This window comes from Cavenderia fasciculata, assembly GCF_000203815.1.
Source record: "Cavenderia fasciculata unplaced genomic scaffold Scf_ET2XIPL01COFD4-5, whole genome shotgun sequence".
NCBI classification, from domain to species: domain Eukaryota; phylum Evosea; class Eumycetozoa; order Acytosteliales; family Cavenderiaceae; genus Cavenderia; species Cavenderia fasciculata.
In genome coordinates, this window is record NW_004457695.1 from 336,486 (window position 1) to 360,712 (window position 24,227).

The 24,227-nt window shown below is 33.8% G+C and overlaps 6 protein-coding genes across 6 annotated transcripts; 4 read left to right on the plus strand and 2 right to left on the minus strand.

Moving 5' to 3' along the window:
- On the plus strand, positions 1-3,720 carry DFA_07704 (uncharacterized protein; the record flags this gene model as incomplete). Its single annotated transcript, XM_004355148.1, has 7 exons — positions 1-131; positions 206-559; positions 652-1,200; positions 1,268-1,580; positions 1,659-2,410; positions 2,514-3,262; positions 3,383-3,720. The coding sequence occupies 7 exons, from the start codon at positions 1-3 to the stop codon at positions 3,718-3,720; spliced, it is 3,186 nt and encodes a 1,061-aa protein (XP_004355200.1).
- Positions 3,721-4,319: 599 nt separating this feature from the next.
- DFA_07705 (uncharacterized protein) lies at positions 4,320-8,064 on the plus strand (the record flags this gene model as incomplete). The annotated part of the gene is given in 9 exon segments (XM_004355149.1): positions 4,320-4,459; positions 4,557-4,859; positions 4,947-5,471; positions 5,569-5,827; positions 5,972-6,100; positions 6,120-6,327; positions 6,593-6,725; positions 6,804-7,552; positions 7,634-8,064. The coding sequence occupies 9 exon segments, from the start codon at positions 4,320-4,322 to the stop codon at positions 8,062-8,064; spliced, it is 2,877 nt and encodes a 958-aa protein (XP_004355201.1).
- Positions 8,065-8,151: 87 nt separating this feature from the next.
- Positions 8,152-10,517, minus strand: abcF1 (ABC transporter-related protein; the record flags this gene model as incomplete). Its single annotated transcript, XM_004355150.1, has 3 exons — positions 8,152-8,165; positions 8,266-8,782; positions 8,883-10,517. 3 exons carry the CDS (start codon positions 10,515-10,517, stop codon positions 8,152-8,154), a joined length of 2,166 nt encoding a protein of 721 aa, XP_004355202.1.
- A 1,784-nt stretch (positions 10,518-12,301) lies between these two features.
- Positions 12,302-13,864, plus strand: DFA_07707 (uncharacterized protein; the record flags this gene model as incomplete). The annotated part of the gene is made up of 1 exon (XM_004355151.1): positions 12,302-13,864. One exon carries the CDS (start codon positions 12,302-12,304, stop codon positions 13,862-13,864), a length of 1,563 nt encoding a protein of 520 aa, XP_004355203.1.
- Positions 13,865-14,334: 470 nt separating this feature from the next.
- DFA_07708 (leucine-rich repeat-containing protein) lies at positions 14,335-18,490 on the plus strand (the record flags this gene model as incomplete). The annotated part of the gene is made up of 9 exons (XM_004355152.1): positions 14,335-14,463; positions 15,140-15,251; positions 15,307-15,485; positions 15,574-15,838; positions 15,930-16,184; positions 16,252-16,507; positions 16,576-16,735; positions 17,186-17,450; positions 17,673-18,490. The coding sequence occupies 9 exons, from the start codon at positions 14,335-14,337 to the stop codon at positions 18,488-18,490; spliced, it is 2,439 nt and encodes an 812-aa protein (XP_004355204.1).
- Positions 18,491-18,779: 289 nt separating this feature from the next.
- On the minus strand, positions 18,780-20,148 carry pdsA (cAMP phosphodiesterase; the record flags this gene model as incomplete). The annotated part of the gene is made up of 4 exons (XM_004355153.1): positions 18,780-19,115; positions 19,179-19,445; positions 19,517-20,049; positions 20,112-20,148. The coding sequence occupies 4 exons, from the start codon at positions 20,146-20,148 to the stop codon at positions 18,780-18,782; spliced, it is 1,173 nt and encodes a 390-aa protein (XP_004355205.1).
- Between the last annotated feature and the right edge of the window lie 4,079 nt (positions 20,149-24,227).

Sequence of the window (24,227 nt, forward strand, 5' to 3'; positions counted from 1 at the left end):
ATGTCGAGACTGGTAATCAACGTTCCCCCAAACAATCCATTGTTTATCACCGAGGGTGATTTGGGAACAGGTTTTAGTATTGATGAAACTAAATCTAAAAAGGGTCGAGTCTATCATTTGGAAGATCAATCGTATGTATTATTATTATGATTAAGACAGACGATTAATAAATTTAATGTTCAATTGTTAATTATTCTTTTAAAAGTAAAATCAAGACTTCTTACAGTCAATCTGATGATTCACAATACGAAATACTCGATAACGAACACAAAGTGAAAAAGAAATTACAACTAGACACTGAATTGGGATTGTCAAATGGTTTCGCATCGGCAAGTGTTATTGGTGATTATTCAAGTTCAAACAATGATCATAAATTGACTATCGTCATGACTCGTAAAGTGACACATAAAGTGATTGAAGTGTACTTGTCGCCACCAATGACAAAGGAAACACAAGCCATACAAGACATTGAAACACTACGTCAACAATTTGGTCTTTATTATATTCACAAAATTGAGCTTGGTGGATTATTGGAAATCAAAGTAACACTTGAATCATCGTATGTACAGTCTAATCAATTAATTGATTGAAAAAAAGAGTGAGTAGTATTTATTAATTTGTATTTCTATTTTTTTCTTTATTACAAACTAGTAATATAGATTTATTAAAATCAATTAAAGGAGAGATTGGAGGAGACTTTTCTTTTAAACTATTTTCAGCTATCATGAAAAATAATACAAGTAAGCATGAAACAAATAACAACTTGGAATTAACTACATCGGTCGTAGCAACGGGTTGTTCTCAAAGGAATAGTGGTATCAATACTCAAACAATCGAAGGGATTAATGCTATTATCGATGGTTTCAAGTTGGATGAACAAAACTTGGTACCTTTGAGAATGGAGATTTGTCCCATTCCACACACTTCATTTTCTCACTTGGATCATGTTAATTTCGCACTTTACAAGAGCAAATTGGCAATGGTTGGATCAAACTATTGTGAATTTGAAAAGATGATTGTTAGATTGGCTAGATTCCGTGAAGATGTAATTGAGAAAAATTTGGGAGACCCCGACCAAACAATGTATTATGATAGTCTCTCTGCCCTCGCTGGCAAGGTATTACTACTAAGTGGAAGAATGAAAAACCTTCAAAATATTACTGCCAAATTTATGAAAAATACATTGGAATATATCATATCGTATGTATTTATATTAATAATATTAAAAAAGAGTACAATGAATCTAACAATCACTTTTATTTACTAGTAAAGAAGTTCAACCTTTAATGGCAGTTGTTGAAGAGGAGATATCGGCAGTAAAGAGATTGATTGGTGATATACCAACGACCATTGAAAAGGATGTATGGTTTGGCCCAGTAGTAGACAATCTTCCAACCTATTACGGTACCTATACATACAATATCAATGGATCAGTTTACAAAGGCCATTGTTTAAAAGGAAAGAAACATGGTCAAGGTAGAATAGACTATCCCCCCGGAAACAAAAACCACTTTAAATCAATTGATGGATTATGGAAGGATGATCAAGTTAGTTATCCATCAACTATTTGTTATTCAGATGTATGTATTAAACTATTTAATAATATAAATGTGATTGTATTGTTTATTAATATTAATATTATTTTTTAATGTTTTTAGGGAACATCAATTACATTAAATACAGAGCAAGAATGTGATCGTTGGAATGATGATTATAAAACAATGTCAATTTCAAATTGCGTAGAGTTTGTCAATCGATCTACTGCACAAGAGTATATTTTCAATTATCAAGTCAATGTTGATGATATCCAAGAGCCATTGTTTCAAAGTTTGTATAATGGTCTCAAAAAATCGGTAAAGCCAGGCAGAGACAGATACTATTTTTTGTTCCTGGGTATAACAGGCGGTGGTAAAACGACGATGATGGAGTATCTACTCAACATTCTCACTGGCCAACTCGACTCTCCCAAGAATCTTCGTGCAATGGACCTAGAGTCGACTGGCATTGGTGAGAGTAAAACAAAGACGGTGTGTCGATACGATATCGAATACAATCAAGGCGACTTTTACAAATTTGGTATTACTCTTATTGATACACCTGGATTCGCCGATGTCGAGGGACTCACCAAAGACAGTGCTCACATGACATCTATTCTAAAGTCCGTTGGTAGCGTTCCTAGGATAGATGGTGTCATGTATGTTGTGAGTGGAACATTGACACGAGCAACTACTGATGTCCTCAAGGTTTTATGCAGTGTCTTTTCAATCCTTCCCCAAGATTCCTTTAAATGTGTATCCACCATTTTTACATTTTGTGATAGTGCAAATCAAGCTGCCGAAGCTCGTGCAGTCATCAATAGCGTCATTTCTGGAATGGGCAAAAGACCAGACTTTTTTTTAGATAATCCATGGTATGTTATATTAAACAAATCAATTATTATTAATCGATTAATAATAATAATAATAATAATAATAATAATATTAATACATATATTATTATTATTATTATTATAGGTCACAACATTCAAATAACAAGGTTTCAGCCGGAGTCAAGGCAAATACGGAAGGATTATGCGGAGTTGATAACTCTGCAAACCTTTCAACGAGAATGGAAGCGACCACTAAAAGTGTCACAGACTTTTTAATTGAAAGAATCAGAAACAATGAGCCATTTTCATCACAGGCAATGGGCAATCTTGGTAATATCAGAAAACAACTATTGGAAACACTAAATCAAATTGACAAGTTGATGAAACTCATTAAAGACAACAACGGGATATTGGATAGATTGACAGTTGAACATTTGGATGAAGCTATTGTTAAGGCTCGATTGTTGACCATGGAGGAATGGATCAAAGACAAGGGATTCGCAATCATCGATGGGAAAGCAAAGGCAAAGATGTCCTCTCGTACTGAATGGCCTGGAGGTGTCTATGCAACTGTTTGTTTGGCACCCAACTGTCAGAATATGGTGTGTCATCAAGGTTGTAATCTCGACTTTACACCTGACAAGCAGAGCAACATGTTTACCAACTGCAAAGCATTTAGAAATTTTAAATCAAAAGTACTTTCAATTGCTACAGACACTTCAAAGGAATGTCAAAAGTGTCTTGTTTGTCCTCTAGGTTGCTCTCATCAATACCATATCCATTCCAAATTCCAATTAGAATGGATTGAAAATAATAATATTTTAGATGAATATGATGCTCTTCGTCAGGGTGTAGATTCAGTATCAATTAAAGCCAAAGAAATTCAAGAAAATAGTAAGTTTTGGCAATAATTATTATTTATTATTATATATTATATATTATTATATATTATTATTATTATATATTATATAAAGATAAATAACCAACATCATTTTTATTTTTTTATCAATCTAGATGATGTTCTCCAAAAACAATTGATTGAACGATTAGAGGAGATGAAAAAGTTGAAAGACAAGTTTGCGACACTTGCAGTGTTGGGTGATATCAAGGCCATTCTCAATGTATCGATCAAGACATACGAGGATATGCGAAAGTTGTTGATTGAAAAAAAAGGCACCAAGGACGAGGTCGACAGTGTCAATGATATCATCGAGACACTCCAAACATTTGTCAGTCTGGTCGATAACTCTGATGTTGAAAAATCGATCAATGATCAAATCAACTTGGGAAGACAGAGATTCAACAAGGCTTGGGATTTAGTACAAGAAAAGATTAAACTTGTTGTACCATAAATAAAAAGGTGATTGTACAATTTTAAAATAAAATACTTTTATTTATTTTATTTTAAGAGTATAAAAATTTAATGAAAGCTTGCATGTGCACATGTCATACTTACCAAAGTGATCACTTATGTCAGCGATAGAAACAAATAACAAGACACCAATATATTATTATTACATTGCTCGCTTCGCTATCGCTTCGCTATCGCTTCGCTATCGCTTCGCTATCGCTTCGCTATCGCTTCGCTATCGCTTCGCTATCGCTTCGCTATCGCTTCGCTATCGCTTCGCTATCGCTTCGCTATCGCTTCGCTTCTACTCTTCTGCTGGCTGAGCACTAGTTTAACACTATAGAGCTGCTATTATCAAAAAAATACGTCTATCTATGTTTAATTAAACAATTGTTTATTGTTGGCTGCTGATTGGTTCAATGTTGTGAACACTATGGTGCAAACATCATCATTTATTATAAATCAAAATATCTATATAGATTCTATATAACTATATGACTATATAGATATCTATTTCCATACCTACAATATATATATATATATATCTACTATATATCAATCTCTATTTAAATAATTAAATTATTCGTTACGTGATAAGAAATGTCATTCGTAATAGACATACCAACAGACAATCCTCTATTTATTACCAGAGGTGATTTGGGTAAAGGTTTGGAAGGAAACTTTTCAGATCCATCGTCGATCACCAAAAAAAGCCAAGTATTTAGTCAATCTGATCCATTGCAAGTATCCTAATACTATTTCTATATTCTCTATATATATATTTATCTAAACTGATTGTTCTAACATTATTATTATTTATTCTTTTTTATTTTGTAGTAAAATTAAAACAACAAATCCACATACTGATCGATCAAAGATTGAAAGGAGTGATGGAGAAAAAAAGACATTACAAACAGATGCTGGTGATTCCTATGATGGTAAAATAGGGTACAAGTCTAAATTCCGTTTTTTCAAACAAATGGGTCACACTTGTATCGAGCTATATGACTCTCCTCCATTCACCGATGAAGTCAAAAAGGTAAAAGATATCGAGTCTCTAAGAGCTCAATTTGGATTTCATTACATTGGTAAAATTGAATTTGGTGCAGTTATGGATATTACAATTACATTGGAATCAGAGTAAGTGTAGAAATAGATAGAACAACAACCTAGAATAATATTCAAAATACAAATATAAATTTTTTTTTTTTTTTTTTTTACAATTAGGAATAAAGACTCTATAAAATCTATACAATTACAAACCAGTTCAGACCTTTCTTTGGATTCATTGACCAATGCGATCAATCAATATACTAGAGAGGATTCAATGGGTATGGTCAGTTTTAATAGCAAGGTGTCATTGTTTGGATGTGTTCAAAAGAAGAATTTTGTTACTGTAAATGAACTCAAGAATATTTTCGAGTTGATTCAAGTGGATGCGAGTAATTTGGTTCCAATTAGAATGGAGATTTGTCCGATTCAACACAAATTAATTGATTCATTGGGTCTTCTTGGTTTTGAACACTATAAGAGAAAGTTGGTCATGATTGGAGAAAATAATTGTCAATTCGATCAGATGATTGCCAGGTTGAAGCAATTTCAAGCCATGATCGATCCAATCGTTGGAGAAGAGGAGCAATCATCTTTGGTCATGGACCTTTTTGTAAAGGCTCCAATTTTAATTAGAAGAGTGACTGTAATGAAAAATCAATCCATCTCTTTTATAAAAAACACAGTAGAATATATAATAGGGTATGTAATCAATTAAAATCAAGATTAAGATCATTTAAAATGAAACATGTTACTTTGAAAATATATATTAACTAGAATCATATTTTTTTTTGTAAAGTAATAGTATTCCACATTCTGAAGAGTATGTGGCAGAGGAAATGTTGGTGGTAAAGAGATTTGTTGGAGAAACTCTAACCGTTACTGATAGAGGGTCATGGTATGGTTCAAGTATTGACAAAGTACCAGTCTATTATGGCAAATATTGTTATACAAACGGACAAACTTACAATGGGTTTTGTCTCAATGGAAAAAAAAATGGTCAAGGTACACTTGAATATCCTGCTGGAAACATTAGCCATATCAAATCAATTAAAGGAGTATGGGAATGACAATGTTAGGTTTCCATCAACCATTCAATATGTAGATGTAAGTAAAAGTAAAGGGTAAAAGTGAAATATTAAATATTAATATTAATATATTTAAATATATTTATTTTAATTTTTTTTCCATTTCATTTTTAGGGAACAACAGAGAAATTAGTACAGGCAAGGGATTTGATTCGTTGGAATGAAAAAAACAAATCAAAAATGTTAGCTTCACATGTTGTCAAATTTGATCAATATCAAGGAGAACCAGTCATAAAGTTTCGGGTCAATATGGATTTGATAGAGGAACATCTTTTCTTTTTTTTCGGTTTTCGATCAACTCCAAAATTCAATCAGTACGGACAGAGACAGATACTACTTTTTATTGATGGGTATAACTGGCAGTGGCAAAACAACGATGGTCGAGTATCTACTCAACATTCTCACTGGCCAACTCGACTCTCCCGACAATCTTCGTGCAACGGACCTAGAGTCGACTGGCATTGGCGAGAGTAAAACAAAGTGTGTGCCGATACGATATCGAGTATACTCGCCGTGGAGTATATCTATTTGGTATTACTCTTATTGATACACCGGGTTTTGCCGATGTTGAAGGATTCACCAAAGACACCCAACACATAGAGTCTATTCTCAGATCGGTAGGCACCATTCCGAGGATTGTTGGCGTATGGTATGTGGTCGGTGGGTGACCACTAACAAGAAAAACACACGAGTCTCTAAATGTTATCTGTAATGTATTTTCCATTCTTCCTCGAGAGTCTATGCAATGTGTTTCAACGATTGTTACATTTTGTGAAACTCTTATTGTGGCATCCGATACTAGACGTATTATCAATGAAATGATTAATGGAATTGGATCAAGACCTGTTTTATTTTTGGATAATCCATGGTATGTGTAGAGGTGGAACCTGAAAATCCTAATACATTTAGTATGTTGTTAATTATTTTTTTAATTTATTATTTACAGGTCACAACACAGAAACAACACAATCAAATCTCAATCAATTGATTCAGAGGGAGTGTATGGGTTTGACAATACAGGAGTTTTGCCCAAGAAAATAGAAGAGACAACCAGAAGAGTCGTTCAGTTTATGGTTGACAGAATCAGATCAAATGTGCCATTTGCCACGGCGGAAATGAAAAGTCTTGGAGCAATTAGAAACCAATTAATGAAAAACATTCCAGAGATTGGAAAGACCATCAAGCTGATAGGAGACAACACCAAGATTAGCGATAAATTGGCATCACAACAAAACCTTGAAGCATATATCACCCAAACCAAGGATTTGACAATGGAAGAATGGGTCAAAGATAAAGGATATGCTTTAATCGATGGGGTACCCCATGCAAAGATAATGTCTGGGGAGAGATGGCCAGATGGAGGTCATGCAACTGTGTGTTTGGGTCCAGAATGCAAGACTATGGTTTGTCACCAAGGCTGCTCTCTTGCGTTTACCTCTCAGCGACATAGTTCCATTTTCACCGGGTGTAGGGCATTCAGAGACACCCTTTCCAAAATCAAATCACAGTTTGTTGATAATGCCAGTGATTGCCTACATTGTCTAGAGTGCGAACTCAATTGTTCTCATCAACATCATATCCACACTGAATTTAAACTCGAGTGGTTTCCAAACAATGAAATTGTAAAGGCCTACTATGAGATTGTAAAAGGATCAGATTCTGCATTGAAAATGGCAAATAAACTTAATCAAGATAGTAAGTAGGAGTAGGAGGAGGAGTAGAGCGAAACAGAACAAAGTATTAATTCAAATATTGACACATTCTCTTTTTTTTTAGATTTAGATTTACAAACAAAGTTTACTCTTCAATTGGGAGAGATAAAGAAACTAGAGAAGCAATTTCATGAACTGTCAGTGTTGGGTGACATAAAAAAGTATATAGAGTCGACAATCGCCGTTTACAGGCAACAATTGGAAAATGGAGGACAGGTTCTTGAAATCAGAGGGCTTTTGGAACAACTGGAAGCATTTTTAACGATTTTAAAAGACTCACCTTCTATTGAAGCAAACATACAGAATCAAGTTAGAGAGGGTAAAGCCCGATATTTCCATGCATGGAATGTAGTTAAAAAAATTATAGCCTTGCCATATGGCCTAACCCCACTTTCTATCAAATCTTCTGGTGGAGAAAAGAAACTTATTAATGATATCGTCGATGAAGATGCATCCTCTGAAACAATACCAACTCGCTCTTTTAAACAATTTTAAAGTTTAAACACTGTAATTTATAAAATTACAATGTTAATTATTTATATATATATTAAGATCTTGTTTAATTTTTTATAACAATTATTATTACATATTCCAAACTATAGTAAAAAAAGAAAAAGAAAAATAAATTAATAAATTAATAAATTTGATTCCTACTTTTTTTTTAAATAAATATTTTGTTTTTCTTTTTCTTCTTACCTTGTTTCTTATAATCATCCCAATCACCTTCAAATTGTAAGACTTGTTTTGGTTGATCATCATCACCATCGAAATACCAAATTTCATCACAAACAAGATTGATAAGACGCTCGTCGTGACTAACCATGAGAATACCACCTTGGAATTCATTGAGAGCTTGAATGAGGGCGTCGACAGTATCGATATCAAGATGATTCGAAGGTTCATCGAGCAAGAGAATATGTGGTTTGGTGAATGCAATTTGACAGAGTACTACTCTACTCTTTTGACCACCAGACAAGGTGTTGACAGTACGGAGAGCTAAATCACCTGAGAGACCAAATCTACCAAGGTGTGAACGTGCTACCTGAGGACTAGTGCCTGGGTATTTTGCCAAAAAGTTGTCAAGTGGACTCTTGCTAAGATCCAATTGATCGACAAAATGTTGTGAAAAACGTGCAAACTTTAATTTACCATGTCTAATAACATTACCTGAAGTTTCTTCCAATTCTCCTGATAATAATCTAAGTAATGTTGTCTATAAAAAAAATAAAAATAAATTAATTAATAAATTAAATATTAAATATTATTATTATCTTTTTTTTTTTTGTTTCATTCTATTTTCTTTTTCTACTTACTTTACCAACACCATTAGCACCAACAAGAGCAACTCTACTATTCATATCAATACCAAGATTAAGATTTTTAAGTAAGAGATTTTCAGGTTTGTAGCCAAAAGCGACATCTTGAAGTTGAAGGATGGGAGGGGTGAGAGGATCGACTTCGAGGAAGGAGAGGGTGACGGTTGGATCGTCGAGTACTTCGGATATGACGTCCATCTTTTCCAATTGTTTGATTCTGGATTGAGCCATCTTGGCACGCTTGGCATTGTATCTGAAACGATCGATAAAGGTTTGGATGTGTTTACGTTGTTGTTGTTGTGCGTCAAATGCCTTTTGTTGTGAACGGAGACGGTCGTGACGGGTTTGCTCAAACGTCGAGTAGTTACCCTTGTAGTAGTCGAGCTTCTTGTTGTTGAGATGAATAATATCGGTACACACCGAGTTGAGGAAGTCACGGTGATGAGACACAATGACGAGGGTACGACCCCAGTTGATGAGGTAGCTCTCGAGCCACAAACAGGCAAACAGATCGAGATGGTTAGTGGGTTCATCCAACATGAGTACATCGGGTTGGATAAAGAGGGCACGGGCGAGCGAGACACGCATACGCCAGCCACCGGAAAATTGCTTGGTGGCTTGTTGCTGCATTTCGTCGGTGAAACCGAGACCGGCGAGAATGGCGGCTGCTCTGCTCTCGGCAGTGTGTGCGTCAATCACATTGAGACGCTCGTAGATGTCACGGATCTTTTCAGAGTAGTTGGCACGCTCATTGTCGGGCAGTGCGTTGAGACGTTTCTCCTCCTTGAGCAAACGCTCACGTTCAATGTCGGCTTCGAGCACACAGTCAATGACAGTCTGCTCGGTACCGTTGACTTCCTGCTCGACGTGGAGGATCGACAGGTTGTTCTTAATGTCAATCTCACGCGATGCAATGTGACGCAACAACGTGGTCTTACCTGTACCGTTACGCCCGATCAAACCATACTTGCGACCAAAGTTGAGATGCAAGTCTCCGTTGATAATGAGATCCATCTTGCCGTACGACAGCGAAAAGTTTTCAACGTGGATGTCTCTGCTCTGCAATGTACCACGTGCGAGTGACATCTCCATAGTCTGTTGCTTTTGCAATGCTTGCAGTGCTTGCAAAGCCTGGTTTGCCCTAACCTTTTTACGCTCTTCCTTGGCGACACGTGCTTCCTTTCTTGCGTTGTATCTCTTCTCGTTGGCCTCGAGCTGCTCTCTGTTGACGATCGAGATGTTGTCATCGGGCTTCATCCAGGCGACCGCAGCGTCCAAACGATCGTCCAGACGCAACAAACTGACCGGTTGCAGCAGCTGTTGCACTGCTCCGCCCGTCTGGTCAATACGCACGATCCCCTCGGCCACCAAACTGTCGATGACCTTGCGCACAAGCTCGCCGGCCTTGTCCTCGCATCCACCAGCAAAGTCTTGCAAAAAAGGAGTCAGCATCTCGATCAATTCGTCACGGTCACTGTTCATCGAGTCGTCTTCAAACACACCGGTAATGTAGTCGATGATCGTCTCGTCAATCTCCTCCACTGCCTTGGCTCCCAATGTCTTGTGGATCGACTCTTTAATCTCTACAGCCTTTGATGCTTTTGATGATGTATTTCCTTTCTTTACTGCCATGACTACTGTTTTTGATTGATTGATACTGTATTTTATAGTTAATGTTGTTTGTTGTTTGTTGTTTGTTGTTTGTTGTTTGTTGTTGTTATAGTACTACTACTATAGTACTTTGATACAAAGATGTGGATGCAATCTAATGAGTTGATGATAATATGGATTGACAAAACTGACTTTTGTTCTTTCCTTTCTCTCTTCTCTTCTCTGACAACAATAAGCAATATTAAACTACTCTTCTCCTTCTCTACTACAAATACTAATACTATTAATAATCTCTTGAGTAAAAAATACAAACAGACAGATTCATCGCATGAGCGCACTACTATTCGTTTTTCAACTTCAGTGTGAGATTTTTGGGTTTTTTTATTTATTTTTTTTTCCTCCTTTCTTCTCTTCTTTTGTATCTATGATAATAAAAATATATTTTCTCATTTCTCTTTTTTTGTACAGATAATGTAACAAATAATAATAATAAAATAATAATCGTATTTTCTTTTTTTTATTTATTTTTTTTTTTTTTTTAAAAGGTTCCGATCGATTAAAATCGGAATGAACGCACTTTAGCTTGCTGACAGTCTCATTAGAAATAATATTAATTAATTAGAAATACTCAATTTAAATGTGGTTTAAGTATCATAAAAGTATTATAATAACTTGGAGCAAACATTCAAACCCAACAATCTATCTGATCTCCTTTCCTTTTCTCTCCCAATTAGATATCTTAAATCATTTCAAAATTCTGGGAATTTTTTATTATTTTAAGATATACTTATATTAGACTTTATAAATATATTAGATCTACTTTTTTTACACACGGATTTTACATCTTTGTGTAGATCACCAAATTAGATCTAATTCATCATTCTCTTTTGGATTCCTTAAATTTTTTTGATGTAATTTTGAGTTTCCAGTTCAGTATGTCAGCCAACAACATCAAAAAAAAAAAGGGAAAGGCCTTTTCATTTAAAATTAAAGAGTAAGAAAGAGATAATATACAACATATAAGCAACTATTAATAATAATAATCAAAATGATATCTGTATCATTAGGTTTTTGACAGCCCAATCAATTTCGAAACAATTCTCAGCACCCAATATTAAAGAGGGTCCTATAATTTTTGGTTGTGATAAAGTCAGTCTTCTATCAATTATTGATGAAGAGTTTAAAAAGAGAGATATCCAAACGCTAAGTTGGACATTTCAAGAGGGTAGTCAATGCACATGTCTAGTTTGCTGACACCGAAAATGTGGTTGGCAGTTTGTCATTGTAAAACTATTACCAGTTTATCATTGATTGAATTTACCATAAATAGATGTGAAATGGAACCATCTCTAGTTCATTTAATTTCTACCAATTCCACCATTACCTCTCTTTCAATTAAAGGCAACAGTTTGGAATGGACCAATGACTTGGAACAAGCATTCTAATCCAACAAAACCATGTTGGATGCAGACGGTAATCAATTTAGTCAAAGTCTCCTTTCCTTTTTAACAGCATTGATGGACACCAACATTCAATATCTTGATATTCAAGCCAATATTGTTCCTTATTTTCTCTCAATCTAAATCTGTAAAAATGATTAAATATTAATATTAATATATATTGTACCAACTTTGATATATATGAAGATGATGAAAAAGTTTGTAAAACAATGAATAAATTATCTACTTTCTCTTTTTTTTTTGTTTTTTCAAAGACCTTCTCAAGGCAGGTTTGGGTTACTTGGTTCTTCGATCATCAATAACAAATATTAAAGATACAACGAATAAATAATAATAATAATAATAATGGCATCTAGTATAAATCAATATATTCAAGGGTGTATCATTAGATTGCTGATAGAATCTAAGCAAGTCATTACTTGTTTGACTGGTAGTAGCAAACCTAGAGATATTAGTAGGATTAGTAGTCAATCAATGATTGATGGAGTTATCAAGAGGGAGATGATCACTTTGACTGTACAAGATATACTCGATATTGCATTAGTTTCAAAGTGGTGGTTCACAGTAGTTAGACAGAGGTCAAAGATTGTATTTAATGGTCACTTGAACATGATCAAGATACTTGAATCAATACAATCAAGTAACATATACTCTCTCTGCTCTTCACAATATATTCAAACTTTGAAATGGTCATTTAAAGATAATCATCATAAACAATCATCATCATCATTTATAGATGGGAATGAGTTGATTAGACAATTACCCAATTTGAAAACAATCAATTTTAAATGTCAAAGTTATATCAATTTACCTGCAATGCAAGCATTAAAGACTATACAAAAAGAGTATCCACATATGAATATTCATATAGACACCAAATTTGTACTAAAAGATATAAGAGGGTTTCCAATAGACAGTTTAGAGATATCAAAATGGTCAAAATATTTTAATGGAGGGTTTACACCCAACTCTGTGTCACTGTCAACCAATGTATTTAAAAGTATCAGGTCTGATGGTGGATATGAAGAATCGTTTATTGAAATGGTTAAAGATCTTCAACCACATACTCTTAGACTGAGTATTGATACTTGGAAAGGTCAAATACACCTCAATCAAGACACCCTACTTCAACACATCTCACCAACCATCAGACATCTGGAAATTAGACAAGATTATATAGAATTTTTTTATTTAAAAAGGATTGTACGATCGGATCTATACAGATGCTTGGAATCACTCAAAGTAATTATCGATCCAAGTAAATTACAAGTACAAATAAATCTAGGTGGAGGTTTGGGTAATGGACCATTCAACAAAGTTTTAATGGATGATTGGATAGAATCATGTAATAATATCAGAAATAATACAACTCTTAAAAGATTACATCTAACCTTGGGATGTGACCCAAGTCAACTAGAAAATGTAGAGATATTCCAAATGGCATTTGATTCAATTTGGAGTGGTAGAAACAAGACACAACCGGTATCATCAGTAAACATTGACTATCTATGTTTGGAAAACATGTCAGTTATGATGACACCAAAACTATGGGATACATTTAGTCATTGTAAAAGTATAACTAAATTATTATTGGAAGATTCACTATTTGATGAAATGGTTCCATATCTATCCAATTTGATATCAACCAACTCCACTATCACAGTTCTCTCAATCAATGGTAACTATTTGAAATGGAGTATTGAATTGGAACAAGCATTCAAATCAAACCAAACTATTACCATGTTGGATGTTGGATACAATCAATTTCATAAAGATGCCTATTCTTTTTTATCGTCGTTGATAGATACCAACATCCAATATCTGTTCCTCAGTGACGGATTTAATTTTGAAGATGATATTGCTCCTTTTTTGACTGAATCAAAATCTACAAAAGAAATTTATTGGTAATATATATATCTTAAACAATCAATTGAGTGTGATATATATATATTTATTAATAATAAAACCAAATTTGTTTTTGAAAAGCAAATTTGTGAAGCTCAGTAAGCCAACTTTTGTTCAGTTTCCCTCACTTGATAATCCTTTCGTAATTTTTTTTTTGTTTCAAAAAGAGATAATTTATATATACAACAATTAAATAGAAATATAATAATAATTAATAATAATGACATCTCGTTACTTGACACCATATGTACAAGGTGATATCATAAGAATGCTAGTTGAAGCTAAGGATGGTTGTATTTTGGGAAATAGAGTCGCAAAATTCGATCCATCTTCATGATCATCCGTGAAAAATGGGCTTATAATCACATTGATCGATTCCAAACAATATGGAACGGTCAACAGATTAATCAAGTCACCAAATCAACATAGTCATTTTGAATTTCCAGATGTTTGATTACTGGTTGTTGTGTAAGATGTTGGAGTATTCCATCGTGTTTCAAGTCCTTACAACTCTCTCTCTCTTTGGTAACCATTTGCTATATGGACCAATGACTTGGACCGAGCATTTAAACACAACCAAACTATCACCATCTTGGATATTGGTAACAATCTATTTCATCAATGTGCCTATTCTTTTTTCTCTACTATGATGTACACCAACATCCAAAACTTGTTCCTAGGTGGTAGTGGTGATGGTTTTAATTTTCAAGATGATATTGTTCCTTTTTTAACTACGTCCATTGTGTTGGCACTGTCATTCTTTTTAAAATCTTCTTTGTTCAATATCAAATACCCTTTGGAAGTTTAACATATATATATATATATATATATGTTTAAAATATTTAGAACTTCAATTTGGTTTGTAAAATATGAATCTTGCCAGGATCAAATGGTTTCCTTTTTAGGATCGAGAAAAAAAAAGGGTGGGTTCAAAAAATTCAGCTGCTCACAAGCATCACTCTGAGTGAATTCCTTCTGCTCATTCATGATCTTTTCGATGATCCGTTTCGCACAACAAGAGTTTCATTCGTCTACAGCATAAAAGATATTAAACAACAAATACTAAAATAGATATAGATAATAATTAATTGTAGTAAAGATAATAATAATAATAATAATAACAATCAACTATCGTAATCATAATTTAATATCAAGCCTGGTCACCCAAGAAATAAAAGAAAAAGTAGAAGTTGAAGTTGAAGTTTTGTTTATATATATTTGTTATAGCAGATATATAATAGTAGTAGTAGTAGTAGATAAGATATATATATATAGTAGATCGAGGAGATTCTTTTGAATCATACAAATAATATAAAATGGCATCACCAGATGAAATGGATCCCAGTAAGTACTTATAGGGATGGAGTTGACTTGCTAGGCAATATTGAACGTATTATTAGAGTATACTAATAGTTAATACCTACTCTTTTTACATTACATTACAGAATTTGTTGAAGAGAGTTTGGGAACGATAGGTGGCCTGTTTGGTGAAGAGAATACACATCAAGTATGGGTAGATGCAAACAAATCACCAACACCCTCTGGATCAGGTTTCAATAAACGTTTGATCGTTGTTGGTAAATACAAATTAATGTCTTTAAAGAAAGGTGCTTTTGGTAAATCTGTATGTTTAAAAGAAAAGAAAAGGGAATGAAAAGTAAAGATAGTTATTATATATATTCACTATAATTGTTTATTTTTATTCAATATAGATTGAAATAGAATGTCATCTTTATAATATATCAGAGATTATGTATCTTGATAATGATGAAACCATTGTCATTAAATACATTAATCCAGAGACACCAAATGATCTCGGTTTGGGAATTACTTGCAAGGCATCGTTGGAGAAACTTCAAAACTTGGTACTCGCCATTAGAAAGAGTTATCGTCAAATTACTTGTGGATTCCCTCAAGAACATAGTTTTAAATTAACATTCCCAGATAACAAATTATTACCATATGATACTCCTTTGGGTATGAAACTATCAAATCAAATCAAATCAAATCAATCAATTAATCAATCATCTATTTACACTCTCTTTTTATTTTTATTTTCTCTTTCTAGTAATGTCACCAGCCAATGGATTTATTGATACATATATTGCACATAGTTATTTCTACAAGACTGTTAGTACATTGGATTTTATTAGATATGTAGAATCTATTGTTCAAAATGGTAGTACTGAATTGGATTTTACTCAGTGTCCAGGTATTGATCCAACCTCTGAAATTAGTTTTAATCTTTTCACTGCTATTGTTTCATTACGTCATAATACCTATTTCAGATCAGTTGATTTATCTGGTTTACCACATGCCAACAGTAAGTATATAAATAATAATAATAATAATAATTATATATATATATTAATGATAATATTACATTTTAGTTATATCTGCATTAGGAATGTGTTTAGAGACAAATAGAACATTGACTAAATTAAATATATCAAATCTACGTATTGAACAATCATTCCAACCAATTGCAACATCATTGGTTAGAAATAGTAGCAATAGAATTCAAATGTTGGATATCTCTAAAAACTCAATCATCTATCCAGTCATGATTACCCTCACCGAATGTTTTTCAAGAATTCAACATGGTCTAGTTAGTCTTGATTTATCAAAATGTGAATTACAACCAAGGTATGTACAACTTACACATAATCAAAAAAAAAAACAAGTCTTTATATTTACAATTTATTTATTTTTAGAACTGTAGTAATATTATTTGAATCATTTGAAAGAAATTTTGGAATGTCATTGGCAATGAGATATTTGAATTTATCAAATAATAAGATGGGAGATTTAGGATCGAGTGCGTTGGCGTCGTGGATGAGTAAAATCAAGGGGTATCACAACTTGGAGAATTTGGTATTATCCAAATGCTCACTCAACTTTTCGATTATGGGTCCACCACTACGTGTCATTGATGTGCCCAGATTGGATCTGTCGGGCAATCCCATCACAAGAGCATCGTCCAAGTTGTTGGGTAGCGAGGTGTTTGATTCGGTCACCACGTTGACCAATTTGAACCTGTCGCAGTGCTCTCTCAACAGCGACGCGTTGGAAGACATCTTTGTGGCGTTGAACCGTAATCGCAAGATTGCCCACTTTACCTTGAACTTGTCCAACAATGCTTTGGGTGCCCGCGAGGCAACCGTGTTGGCCAAGTCTATCTCGGGATGCCGTTATCTCGAGAGCTTGGACATTTCCAACAACAAGTTGACATGTCGATCGTTGATGGAGCTGGTGCACGCACTCAAAAACATTGACAACTTTAACTTGCACGAGCTCAATATCGGCAACAACTACTTTGCACAGGGTCCGGACGGCGACCAGCTCGCTGCCCTGCTCGCACAGTTTATTTCAGCGTTCCCGGCCGTACGCACACTCAACGTCGCTGGAGGTCGCTACCCACTCGGCAAGTCGTTGTTCCCGCTGCTCGAACAGTTGGTCAAGAACCAGTCGTTGCGCGAGATTGACATTTCAGAGAATGGTATGACCGACGCCATGTCGTCGATTATCGGTGAGATGTTGCGTGCCAACTCGACCCTGGTCTACCTCAACATTGACGAGAACCAGTTTGGTTTGTCGGGATGGAGCGCCATTGCACAGCCACTGTTGTTTGACACAAACCGCACGTTGCAGTACTTGGTCATGCAAAAGACACTGTCCAACGCCTACGCATCCACCCTCATGCAAAACATCACCCATCAGGCATTTGGAGTACTGCCCAAAGAAAAGCGTACGCAGCTCATCACACTCTTCCTCAAGATGCAAGACAAGCTTGCCGAGAACCGATTTGAAGCATCGCTCGACTCGAATAGCTATGTCTCTGAATACGCCAATCGTCTACCATACATTGTCACCAACCTCCCCTCGTCGGGCTATGTCCCACTCGTACCCGTACCCGACCATCTCTCGGCCCTCCCACCTCCACCCTCTCCATCGGCCGAATCTCCCAACTCGGCCACCGCTGTCGCCAGCAAGATCATGAGCTCTAGTGCCAGTCTTGTCACCAACGGCATCAGCAATCTTCTCGGCAGCTCAGACTCTCAACACAAAAAGACACATAAAAAGGTTGACAGCAACGGCAGCAACAGTAGTGTCACTAGTCAGCTATCAATGAATGGTAATGGTCCCAAACAGTCAGTTGTCCAACAACATACTCCTCCTATCCATCAACAACAACAACAACAACAACAACAAACAACTGTAGTACCACCACAAGTACAAACTATTCAACAACCTGCTGCATCAGTAGCTTCACCACCAATCCAACAACAACATACTGCCGCTCCATATGCAGTAAACTCTGCATTCCTTGCCAACACTTCCAATCTACCATTACGTAATGCACCAACCACTTCGTCTGATTGGAATCCAGATGAAACAAGCGAGTTTGAAGTTTTTGATAGTCAAAGTCAAGGTTCATTTGTAAATTATAGTGATTCACCAAGTGATAATTATAGTCAAAGTGATGAAGGATCAGAACACGAATCTTCAAATGATAAAAGATCTTCAAGAAAAAAAAAATCAATCAAAAATAACGGCGGTAACATCACTCCAACAAATAATAATAATAATGTAAATTCTAATCTTGCTACTGAAGAATCAGTTCAATAAGTAATAATAATAACAAAAAAAAAAAAAAAAAGTACGAATATCAAAAAAAAACAAAAGTAATATCAAATCAAATCAAATCAAATCAAAATCTATTTATAGTATTAATAATAATAATAATAAAAAATGAATTTAAATTAAAAAAAAATTAAGAAGAGATTTATTATTTGTCAATAGCCTAAGGAAAGAGAGATTAAATATTCAGAAACATGGAGTGGGGAGGGAAAAATATTGTTATTACCCAATGTGTTATTTTGGAGGGTATGGTGTTATTAATTTAGTTAACTAATGTCTATATACAAATTGGTTCGCCTTGTTGTGGAATAATAACATTGATATTAAAAGGATTATTGTCAGTCAATTCTTTAAAGATTTGTTGTTTGAGACTGAGACGACTATAGAATTGGTTGGCAAGTGGTTTAATATGTTCGATGATTAATTTAACGTGTCGGAGTGATGTCGTTCTTGGAATGGTTTGTTGTGATTTCATTAATAATGGTTCCATCAATGCCATTACATCCTTTGGTCTAAGATGACCATACATTTGTGAATCACTTGTATTACTAGTAAATGAACTTTCTATAAAAATGGCTTTTAATTTATCAATTTTAATATTTCTCCAAACAACCTAAAAATTAAATAAATAATTAATAAAAGAAACAATTCTTTCTTTCTTTTTTTCTCGACTTACATTAATTTTTTCTTTCCAATCACAATTATAATTTCCACTTGGTACACCTGTATCTGAGAAAAATACAATTTGTTCATTGGTTGTCATATCTTGGAAAAGGAATGCTGAAGACATGATATCATTATGGCATAGTTCAAATGGAGTGATTTGAATATTATTTGGGAATTGTCCTTTCATTGATGATTTTTGTGTTTCATTTACAGTTACCAAATCAATTAAATTATATTTTACTGTATTATCAAGTGTAAAATATTCATATCTACCAAACTAAAAATAATTTAATTTAATATTAATCTTTTTATAAGTATTATTTTTGTTTTGTTTTTAATTTTACATACACTTGGTAAATTTGGGAAAATGACATTATTAAATAAATGGGTTTGGATTGCATTGATTGTATATGGTAATCCGATGATTGACTTTTTCTGGAGAATGGTTGGTGATGGATTAGATTGTTGTTGTTGAGCTGGTGATAAGAGTGATCTGAGAATTTGTAGTAATCCATTGTTGATGGGTGGTTTAAAGTCAAATGCAATGGATGATAGATAGTCTTCGGGACTTGACTCGATTAATCCTTGGACATGATCCAAATGACTATGACCTATAAAATAGCCCAATATATGGTTTCGAATAAACCAAGCTACCTTTTGGTCAACTGTTGTGGCCCACGATGGATATGTGATATCAAAGAACCTAGAACACTTTGAACTCGATGAAATAAATTGACTGACACCAGCCCATATAGTACCTGCATCGAGTGCAATGAAAACATTTGATCCTTTTTTGGTAAGTAAAAATGATGATAAATTGGATTCATCCAATCCTCCAGCTGTACCAAGTGGTATAGTTATAAATGATGCTCTACTACAATCTAAAATAAAAAATTAAAAATTAATAAAAAAGATTCTTTTGGCATCTTTTCTCTATAATTACCATAATCATAATTTTGATATAATTTTGGTGGTGCCATATCTATATCTTCAATTTCGCATTCATCATCATCTAGAAAATCAGACAATACATGATGATTGATCAATAAAAAAAATAAAATGACCAAAACAATATTTTGATTTCTTTTTCTTTTTTAAAAAGGGTCATGTAAATATTAGTTTTGGAAATATAAAGTATAATTCTTTTTTTGAAACTTACAATATTGAATTCATTGTCATTCTTTTTTTTATATTCTATATATTATTTTTGGTAGGTTTAAAATTGGGTCTATAGGGTATTTATAGAAAATGGTTTTTAAAAATGTCAATTAATATTTTTGACGAGTGGTTTTAAAAAGATGATGATGAGATTTAGATTGCATGGGGATAAAAAAATAATATCTCTATTTGATTTTGAACGTGAACAATAAAAATGAATCCATTTTGTTTGGAAAACAACCTATTTTATGTATTGGATTGGATGATACAACATCACTCCACGGCATGCCAAGAAATTAATATGTGTGATTCAATAATAATAATGATTCGATTTTAAATAGACAAAATAAAAAAGAAGAGAACTAATTCCATGTGAACGTATGAATGAATATCATATCATATTCGTTCATGAGTAATGAATGAATGAGTGTATCACAGTAGAGAAGAGTATAAAGTATTTCTTACCTTGATTATTAATTAATAAATAGAGTGTAACCTTATCATTGGTTTTGGATAAATTTTGTTTTTTGGTCAAATTGTGTAAATTATATAAAACTTGGATTGGAAATTAAAATTAATAATCCAAAATGTGAATGGGAATTTTGATTGGACAAAAGTGAAAGAAAGAGTAGATGTGTAGGAGAATGGTGGGTATTGATTTAATCTTTAATCTTTAATTATATAAAATTAATTATCTTTTTTTTAAAAAAGAGGGAAATAATAATAATATTTTTTTTTGGATTAAATGAAAAAAGAATATGGGAACAACATCGACAAATGAATGAATACAAGATAAAAGTAAATTAATTGGCTATTTAAATTTAATTTGTGAACATTGTGAATGATCAAGTCGACATCATCAACCACCACCAACAACACCACCACTACAATGCTGTCTCAATATTTTTAATTATTCGTATTGGTAGTTGGGTATGCAGACTGACTGACTAACATATGTATATGTCATTCTTTCATTCTTTCGTTTTGACCAATATCTATTTTGGTCACATTGATGATGTCGAAACATAATTCGAAACACAGAGTTGAGCGAATTAAAGTTGACCAAGAGTGAACTGTGATACCAACTATAAAAGAGGAAAAGGTGTCACATTGTATTTAATACATATCATTCCCCATCAATATAGTGGGGGCTGTAATATGGATGTATGGGAGGGGAAGTGATCATGTATTTGGACTGACCAAGTATCGCCAGTAATTAAAAAAAAAGTGTATAAACTAAAAATAACCCTCCCATCCATCTTTCCATCTATCTGTCAAAAGAAAAGAAAAATGGTGTACTAGAAGTAGTAGTGATGGTGTGGGATCTTGAAATAGTAGGTAGGGGGTAATCTATATCTAATGTAATGGGACACTACTAGTTGAACAAAGGGAGTGGTTACACTATTACAGTCGTTTCTGCTTTTTTTCTTTTACAACTCATCTGCTCTCACATCCTCCATCCATCCATATGGATCTAAGATTTGAAATGTTTTTGATGGTGTCAACCAAGTTCATTTTTGAAGGTTGATTATCTGGCAAGATTTACAAGCCAGTCAAAAAAAATTAAATTAAAAAATGAAAGCCCAACAATAATATTGAGCAAGCAAGTAAATATGATTTGGATGGATTGATGGAAGGATGATCCATTTCAACAAAATTAATGGAATTTGATCCTGAAAGAGTGCACATGCCTAAAAAAAGTTCTATTTCTTTGTTTTCCTATTTTCTATCATTCGCACCTTTCTCTTCTCTTTTCTCTCACTCTCTTCTTTCTTTCTTTCTCTTTTATTATGTATGTTATTGGTTTGGTTATTTTGGTAATGGTTGAGTCGTATATTACTAAACAAAAGGTGTAATGGTTGACTTTATACAACATTACATAAAATAACGTCGTGCACGTTTGTTGTCATAAAACAAACACACCGCAAGGATGAGGTGGATTGGAAGTTGTATTTGTTGAAAGTCGTGTAGGGATAAGTAAGTGGATGGTTAAGGTGACGGTGATGATGATGATGTAATGTGTGGATTCGATTTGACTGACAATTGTGAAATCATGATCGTGGGTGGGTGGGTGGATGGGTGTGTGGGTTAGCCAGCCAGTCAGTCAGTCAATTGAGATGGGGGGTAGTGAGTGGTGTTCAAATAAAAAGTAAACAGGAAAAAGAGTGAGTGGCAGGTCATGTCAAAAGATAAGAACGGGGGTAGTAGTGATTGGAAACAGTCTCGTCAGGAAATTAATGTGTCCTGACCCGTCCCCAAAAAAAATAATATCATTACTTTTTAAGGGAATTGGTAATGTTAACTCGTCCACTTTTAGATATTAGATTGAGATTTGAAATGATATATATAGAGTATTGTATTGTTCTACTCGTGAATGATTATTTGGAGGACACACAATATGTATATACTTTTATACACAATATGAGTGATGATTGAATAGGACAGCTCCTATTTGTTTCTTTTTCTTTTTTGAGAATGTATTTCTTTTCTTACCTTTGACTTTGAGGTTTCCAGGTTCCAAAAAAAATACGAATACCTCAGGACAGATAATTATTATTATTCGAAAGAAGAAGAGATGGTTGTTTTTTGATTGGAGTTTAAATCTATTATCAATTAATTAATTGGTTTGGAGTTGGTTAACTTTGATTCCTCGTTTGATGGATAAAAATAAACAGCGATACTATTGGATGTTGTTGGAATGGTTGTTTATAAAATTTTATGATAATGTACCATTTACTGTTTTTTATCAACAAAGTACTTTGAGTTGTTGTTTTTCTTGTTGTGGATAATTATTAATATAAACCTCACCTACTACTACCAATATTAATAATAATATTTGTTGTTTGTTTGTTTGATTATGAGGGATGATTGTTTTGTTTGTTTGTTTTTTTTTTATTGATGTTCACTGCTAGGAGTGGAGGAATGGTAGCCAACCCCCTAATTAATTAATCTAACTACCTTCCTTCCTTCTTTCCTTCACCTGCCCATTGATGATGGTGATTTTACCTTGGTATGGTGTGAAGGCATTCAAAAAGAGGGATGATGATGATGATGGAAACACCAAGAAAGGTGAAAGTGGTGGGGGATCAAGCACCATCGTTTTCAGCGGGAGGAGTATAGATTGATTTGATTGATTGATTGATTGATTTATTGATTGATTGATTGACCGTCAATTCTCCCTACCCACTAGTACAAGTAGTGGAATGACAGGAGATATAAATATATATCGCAAACAACAACAACAACAACAACAACAACAATATGTTTATGTTGGAAATCAGATATGACTTTATATAAATCAATAGTTGTATTATTATATATGTATGATGAAATTTATAACATAGAAAAGACTATTTATATACTCTTCCAACAATGTACATATCACACAATGTGTGTGTTTGATTTATAAACATCACTATCACCCACAAAAATATTAAATCGTATTGTAGGGAGCGAGGTAAGGGTAGGTGAGTGAGTGAGTGATGACTGTCGGATTTGAAAAAGTATGATGAAAAGGTGAGGTGAGTGATGACGACCAGACCAAAGGAGAGAAGAAAATATTCGATATTGTAGTAGGCATAGCAATTATATCACTCAGTGGGTTGGTGGGTAGCTACTAACCTGTAGGAGGTTATAGATATAGATATGCGATGGGAGGGAGATAGATGATCATTCATCATTGCATTTCCTTTTTTGGTAATTATTGGTAGTGGTGATGATGAAATAATGATCAAATGGGATGTGTCGGTTATGGCAATAAATACATTCTTGTCCATTGTTGGTTGTTTAGTTGTTGAATTTGACAATAAAATATAAAAAGTATACTTTTTGATTGAATCAAAAAAGGTTTAAGCTTTTCATCATCATCACAATGATCATACAATTAACAATGGTACATACA